This window comes from Haemorhous mexicanus, chromosome 6 (assembly GCF_027477595.1).
Source record: "Haemorhous mexicanus isolate bHaeMex1 chromosome 6, bHaeMex1.pri, whole genome shotgun sequence".
In the NCBI taxonomy this organism is placed as follows: Eukaryota; Metazoa; Chordata; class Aves; order Passeriformes; family Fringillidae; genus Haemorhous; species Haemorhous mexicanus.
The window spans coordinates 35,909,166-35,916,917 of NC_082346.1; the positions used below are offsets into that span (position 1 = coordinate 35,909,166).

The window sequence follows — 7,752 nt, forward strand, 5'->3', positions numbered from 1 at the left end:
AATGTTTACTCTCAATTTTACTTCTGAGGTGTAGGAAAATAGTAGAGGGTGGTTTCTCATAGTGGTATTGGTACAGTGAACCAATATAGTTATGTTTCTATATAATGGTACTAGGATTTGTTAGTTATTGAAACAATGTGTAGGGAAAAAAACTAAAGACAAGATAGTATTTGGGCAGGTGATTTTATATTTCTTTTAATGAAGACTCCTGTGTACATCTAGTTATTTTTATTGCAAGTGTGTCATCACTGAAAAATAATGTATGATTTTATTTTCTGAAGGGACGTCCGACGATTAGTCGTTGCCATGTCAAGAGCCAGACTTGGACTTTATATCTTTGCAAGGGTATCACTGTTTCAGAACTGTTTTGAGCTAACTCCAGCTTTCAGCCAACTCACAGCTCGACCACTTCACCTCCATATTGTTCCCACAGAATGTTTTCCAACAGCAAGACAGGTAGGAACAGCTGCACTGGATTTTGGTATCTGTACTGGGTGTTCGTGTTTGCTCACTTTTTTTGAGTGTGCTGTAAGAGGAGAAACTGTTTTCTCTGCTAGACTGGTGCATCTGTTTCTTGGCATAGGACCAGGCTGCCCAGGGAAATGATGGAATCACTATCCCTGGAAGTATTTTAAAAAAGGTGTGGATATGGCACTTGAAGGTATGGTTTAGTGGTGAACTCAACAGTGCCACTTGATGATTGAATTTTTTCATACTTGAGTTCTTTTCCAACCTTAATGATTCTATGATCTATGAGTAACTCCTTAGAGTTCTCTTTTGTCATGATATACACCAGCTGGTTTTAACTGATGTTTCCACAAAAATTAATTATCAGTATAACTTAAGTATCAGTAGCTGTTGTGCCTGCTTTTTCCCGAGTTCTGCCTCTGTGAATGATTCAGTATTCTTTTTGTGATCAAAATAGTTTTTTGTCTTGCTATGAAACAAAATTATGTTATTTTTCAAGCAAAGCTACATAAAGCTACTCATTTCTCAGTTAAAGAGGTAAAATTACATGGAACCGAGTAATTCAGGATTACAAGTTAATTTTTTTTTCTTTTAAAATTGGTTTCAATATCATGAGAGTTTTGCTGTTGAGCTGGGTTCATAAGTACAAAAACCTAATTTGTAATACTGCACTAGATCTTTAGGGAAAGGTTCTATTGAGGATCTAAGCACAGGGCACACAGCAGGATGCTAAATGAAGAAACAAAGCAGCATATCTGCTCTGCTTTCTGAAGCTTTGAGAAGGGATGCCTGCATGCACCCAAAAGTGCCTGCATGCACCCAAAACTCAGTTAAATGCTGTCTTAAATGCTTTTGACAATTTTGGGAGGGAGCCCTTTCAGTTGAAACTTTCAGATCAACTGTGCAGCAAGAATGCAATGAGCATGGTCAGTGAGTGTGAGCAAGGAGCTGGGCTGTGACAGGCCAGAGGCTAAATCCTAATCTGATCATAAACAATTTGTGCCTTTAATATGTTAAATTACTCGAGTCAAAAATGTACTTCATGGACTAAGAATCAGAACGTAGCCTCTTCTTTTGAAATTTATTCTTCAGGGTGCAGTATCATGTTTGATCCAGTTCCCCAAAATGTAAGAACTATGCTTCCTAATTTCCAAAGAATTCACCAGTTGGTTTGATTTTTTTTTTTAATGTGTTATTTAATTTCTCAGGGCTTTTGACTTCTAATATAGTTAAATAACCTTTGAATGGTGGTTGTTTTGCTTTGTTTGCTGAATGTCAACTTTTTTCCCCTTCCTTAGAATGGAGAAAGACCAGCTCACCAAATACATGTTATTAAGAACATGCCTCAAATGGCTAACTTTGTGTACAATATGTATATGCACATGATACAGAGTACACGCCACCATCAGCAGGTAAGGAACTTCTAAGTTTTGGAATGCATTTAAAATTAAATAATTATTTTGTAAATGGCATGAGAAGCTGTTGAGATTTGAGTCTGTTTCTGTTATATTTAAAATTCAAGAAGTGTTTGTGACTGAAAGTGAGAGTATTGAGGTCTTGTAAAAGGTTGTGGTAGCAAAAGCTGTATCTTCTAGTGGTTTAAGCCCCAGTTTAAGGCCCCAAACCTATCAGTAATTGATGACACGTACAGTGATGCTCCGTCTGGGCCAAAAATACTATTCATTAATACTAAAGAACTAGCTTGTCCAGTACTAATTTGAAGGAAACTTGTGTGTTACATTTCAGATAAGTGTGGGATTTCAGCTAGTTGGATTATAACACCACTGCATGATGTAATAATGTTTTGTAAGGGAAAGACCAGATCATGTCTTGAAACCATTTTGATCCTGTTGAATCTCCCTATTATCCAGGTTCGTTTGCAGCTGTGGTGTTTTTTATTTTGGAGCAATTTCTTTCAGCCCTACTTCAGCATGAAGTGACATTGCATGGGCTTGGAAGCAGTTGTAGACACTTCTGTACCTAGTATTGTCACTGTTTAATCCCTGAAGCAGAATGCAGAGCCCATCAGAAAGTCTTTGTACTCTGATATATGTGAGTGGAGCATTAAGGTAGCTTCGATAGTGTCCTGAGCAGAAAGCTGCCTTTGCTCATCATACTTGGAGCTGTAAAGCCTGGAGGTAGTTAAACCAAAAGGGAATGGTCTTAAATGCTACCCCTTACCTGCATCAGCTTTCACACAGTGCCCAGGGTCTGTCATCTTTATATTACCTATATGTTATTCTTCATATATTATATATTGTATTACCTATAATTTATTCTCTCGTGGTACTCTGAAGCTCCCTTATTGGTTTTTGCTCTCCTGAAAGATTTTCAAAAGTGGACAAAAGTGATGTAAAAGGACATTGCTTACTCTGTATTAGCTGACTGTGGGAAGAGAATGTGAACATGACTGTCCTTGAACAGATAGTCCAAGAGATCTAGGTTCAGTTCTTTAATGCAAGGATGTTTCTGTCACATCCTCTTCCTTTTTTTTTTTCACTTCCATGTTTCATCTAATATGGAACAGTGTAATCAGTAGAGATCAGAATCCAAAACTTCAACTGAATGTCAGACTTTCTGAAAATTTATTTTTCTCTGCAGTTCTTACCCAGTGACTTCTGGATTTTATTTCTGTTTCTAAGAGAAAGCTTCAGCCAAATTTGAAATGTTTTGTTACCCAGAAAAATCTTTTTCCAGGCTGTCTGAACAGAGAGAGGGTACTTTCTCACTATTTTGAAGAAATGCTGTAATTACCTGTGTGCTATAAAAAAAGGGATATACAAAGAGGACACAAACAAAGAGGACACTACTAGAATTTCTTCTTACTGTAATTTTTTTTAGTAGTAGTAGTGAAGTAAGCTCACACTGTTTTTTTAAGAAACCCAGTCCTATAAGCACCTGACAAGACTTGCTTTGAAGCCAGTTTGTCTAATATAGTCAGTGATCTTTCAACCATGCAAAATGTTATGTGATGAAGACTTACTAAATTGTGCAGTAGATTGGCCACATTTAGGTGTAAATGAATAGCCCTGTCAAAGCAGGGAAGTGTATACATGTCCTGAAAAGCAGATGCTAGCACCTAAATTTTACCAAAAAGCATTTGCTTGACACCTTAATCAAACGTGGACGCAGTTCTCCTGCTAATACCTGTTACTCTTTTTGGCATTCTGATCTTATCTATTGCTAGCTAAAATTAGTTACAAAACTGCTGTTTTCCTACTGTGACAATGAATCACATCCTCCTTGCAGGAGAAGCTGAGAAGCAAACGACTGAAAAAAGCAAAGCTGGCAGTAAATTTCTTTTATTCTATTCAGTACAACATTATTATTTTCTTTTTCTTTTACACTAGTCCTTAGAGTAGTCGTCACAAAGCACAACGTGCATCTAAGTAAGTCACAGAAGTCTGAGTTTGTCTCATACATCAAGAATGTATTTTTGTAAGACCTTTGGTTTGGAGCTACACTGTCCTGTGCACAGATGGATATGGAGACCAGTCTGATAACTTCAAGGTCTATAAAAAATGCTTTTTATATCTCTGCTGGTAATCCTGATTGATTTGTAGATTTGCCTATGCAAATTCGTAATATTAGTGTCATCTAATTGAAGGTAAAACTTCACTGTAATTAAACAACTCATTTGTCATGTGATACAAAGTTGCCTTTTGAGCAAAACAAATGGTCAAGTTTTTCAAGATTGTATTTCATTAAAATGATCCAAAGTATTCTAAAGAGATATCCATCATATCATGGAATAATGTCAGGCTGCAAGATGTAGGAGTGTTTCTGTTCAGCCTCCAGTCGAATAGCATCCATCCATACTCATCAGCTCAATGTATTCCTGGTATTTTTGGTCCAGTTGTGCTACTTGGCTACCATTCCAGCCTGTAATGTTTTACAAACTATTTCTTTGGTAAGCAGAACACTTTGAGTACATGAAATTACTTTTTCAGAAGTATTGTGTGAAAATATTTAAGCATTGTTTAACTGTTAGTGAAACTTGAATTGTCTAAGTACAGATAACATTCACATAGTATTTTATAAGATGCTGCAGGAGAAATTATGGGTATGAGTTGTTAAAGACAGGCCTGTTGAAGGCATTAAAAACCAAGTTAAACATCTCTTGGAGTTTGAAATGGTAACAGATGAGATTTGAATAGAAATACGCATATTGCTCCAAGTAGGGATTTACCATAACCCTATTACTTGTCTGAGTGTTTGAGGTAATGAAATGTGTTTTCTGTCCTTAAATTGGCAGTCCTGAGATTTTTAGCACCCTCTTTTCCAGAAAAAAATGTATCTAAGATGACTATATTGTGACCAGCATTCTAATTTTTTTTAATATATAGACATGAAATGCTTACAAATCATTACAGCTTCTAAATTTTAAGTGTTGTTAACTTGTTATCTAATGCAAAATTCTAAATATAAGATGAACAGTTCAAGCTAAAGTTTAAAAACTTAAAATCCTTCCTTTTTCAATCATCCAGCATTTACTGCCCCCACCTGCCATGATTGAAGAACCAGAACCGACACAAACTGGAGAGACTGAAGTAGAAGGTGAAGTTCAGGGCATGCAGGAAGATGCAGCAGAAGAAAGTGAAGTAGTGGAAGAAATGATGAAGGAAGGAGAATTGAATGTGGATGAAATGGATGAACATCGAAAAATGCCAGAACACCCTGGAAGAGACAGTGATAGTGGAGACAGTGAACCTGAGAATGAGACTGAAAAGTGATTGATGGAATCCTTGTCCTTAATGCATTTTGGGGAATTGGCAGGGAAAAGAGCAGTTGGAAAGATAATTGCTATTTTTACATTGACTTTCATTAAATGCTTGCCTCTGTAATACCTGGTTGGTATATTTTTCACTGAATACTTTGTGGACAAGCAAGATATTTGGCAAACATTCTACTGATTTCTTGTCACTATTGGTAATGTAATTTGTTTAATGGCCTCAAATTACATGCATTTTCCTTTTTATAAGTTGTTCAGTAAAGATGCTTTTTATACCAGTTTTGAATATTTGACTCTTAATTCAGTCACCCAGTAAACCTCACTAAGTGTATTCAGTATTGGTCAGACATGCTTTATGGTTTCCTTAGTATTTTTCCATTGAGAATTCCTTATGCAGAGCTGTGCTTGTATACACTGAGATGGTATTTTAGGCATAGGCTCAAGTTCATTAAGATATCTGATTGTATGTCTGGGAAATGTGAATTGTCATGGGACTTGAAAGTGATCAAAAGCTTTATTGAATTTGACCTTACTGGATTCTCAGGATCCACATATGTGTAGCAATTTCTTATCATTCTTATCATTCTTCTGATGTTGTTCTTATTCTTTACAGAAGAAGGAAGGCTGCAGATTTTCAACAGCACTGGGTTCTAAATTAGTGTTTTGAAATAAATTTCCCTTGCTTGAAGAAGACACAGTAATTGCCCAGGCTAAAACCACATGAGGAAGAGAAGAAAGTAATTCCCTTCATGCAGGATATATAAAACATAAAATATCTATATTAATGACATAACAGTTAAGTGGGGTTTTTTTAGGGTAACTTCTGAGTGTGTACATTTCGTAAAGTGATCAGAGAAATGATTTGTCCCTGATTCATTACGAATACTTGCCATCATGTCAAATTAGTCAGTGATTTAATGAGACTTAGGAATTTCCAAGTAGGTTTTCAAACACAGCAATAGCCATAAGAGTACCTTTTGCTGGCAAAGGGAAAACTCTTGGATTTCAAGTGTTGCAGTTGTGAAGCTGCCAGATGGACTTGCTAGAATGATTAGAAAACAATTAACTTCCAGGCTTTTTTAACAGAATTTGAAGTTGTTGTTTTTTTTTTTTTTTCCTTAATATTTTTAAAGTATAGTACAGGAAAAAACAATATCAAGTTAAATGCATGCCAAGCTCCATGAAATTCATCTATTGCATATCAGTCTGTTTGTGCTGGCATCTCATCTGAGAATCCTGAAAACATTTTCTCCCTCCCCTTCTCCTGAAAACATTCTCTCCCTTCTCTCAGAGGGAAGCTCAGGAGTAGCAAATCTAAGTACTTACCTTCAGTACATGGTGTTCTTAAATGTTCTTCCTTTGCTGAAATGAAGTTTTCTCAAACAAGAAACTAATAATAATGCAGAATTCGTGTTCCATCCTTGTGTGTTTTGATTTAAGGGAGTGTACTGTTTATTACTGAATTGCCTGCCTTGGAAGAATGAGTTGTGTTGAACGTATGGGTATTAAGTTTCATGCAGTAACAATCATGTTCATGCAGAATTGAATAATACTCAGCCTTCAGACCACAAGCAACTAGCTCTGATGAGGGTTGTCATCTTTGTTTTCCAGCTAATTTTCTATAAATACTGAGTTTGACAATAATTTACTTGCTTTAGTATTTTAGGAATTTGAAAAGGTTCTCCGGTTGTTTGGGGTTTTGTTCTAAAATGAATAATTTAACTGACAGAGATTCTATAAAAAATTAGGACAGAATGACTCTTAATGAACACTCGAAGCTGAAGGGGGCTGCAGAGACCTTTCTGAGTCGTGCAGTTTGCAGTGGGCAGTGTCCACACCTGGCTGTGCCATGCTGTGCTCTGGTCACTTTGGCTCAGTCCTCGAAGAGCAGCAGCCAAGGATGGAGTTGTCCTAGAGAGACCTCAGTGGTGCCCTGAAGGCATGAGGGGAGTGGCAGTGGAGGCTCTTTCTGGCCAAAGTGCAGGAAGAGGCAGTGGAACTGCAAACAATTGTAAAAGCTTGAACAGCTTTACTGTGCAGCTTTCTGAGGCACCTGTAAAAAAAGTGGAAGTTTTTGTTGAGGTAACTTGGGCAGAGCAAGTCCTTCATTATCCTTAATGCCATCTTCCACATGTAAAAATTTACTTTTTCCAGAGATACGGGCGCGTTGGGAGAACACATCCTCAGGAATTTGGGAAAATCGTGTTGTCGTTCTAGCAGTGGTTGGAAAGTTCTTGAGGCTTTGCTTTGGGGAACGTGAGATGGGATTTGGGGCCTTTTACTTCCAAAGCTTTTTTAATTCTGTTTTTAATTTTGGTAAAGGATGAACTTTGTCTTTTCCACCAAAATAATCTTTTATGATTGATGCACCTTTTCTTTCAAGAAAGATTAGGTGGGAGAAGTGAGGGAGTCTAAAACTGTAATTTTGATCTATGTGGTTTGTTTCCCAATGGCAGTATTTGTTTTGGATTTAAGATCTCTATTCAAGTGAACAATACCCAGTTGTTAAACTAAATGTATTGAAATTTAAAAAAAAAAATGCACACAAATTT

The 7,752-nt window shown here is 36.7% G+C and overlaps 1 protein-coding gene across 2 annotated transcripts in view; it reads left to right on the forward strand.

Moving 5' to 3' along the window:
* Positions 1-5,478, forward strand: part of AQR (aquarius intron-binding spliceosomal factor) — a 46,073-nt gene extending 40,595 nt beyond the window's left edge. For both annotated transcript variants that reach the window (XM_059849826.1, XM_059849827.1), the window contains 3 exons: positions 282-456; positions 1,767-1,880; positions 4,956-5,478. In XM_059849826.1, the coding sequence (XP_059705809.1) occupies positions 282-456; positions 1,767-1,880; positions 4,956-5,201 (535 nt within the window). In that variant the 3' untranslated portion in view covers positions 5,202-5,478. The remainder of the gene's footprint in view (positions 1-281; positions 457-1,766; positions 1,881-4,955) is intronic.
* Positions 5,479-7,752: the final 2,274 nt, after the last annotated feature.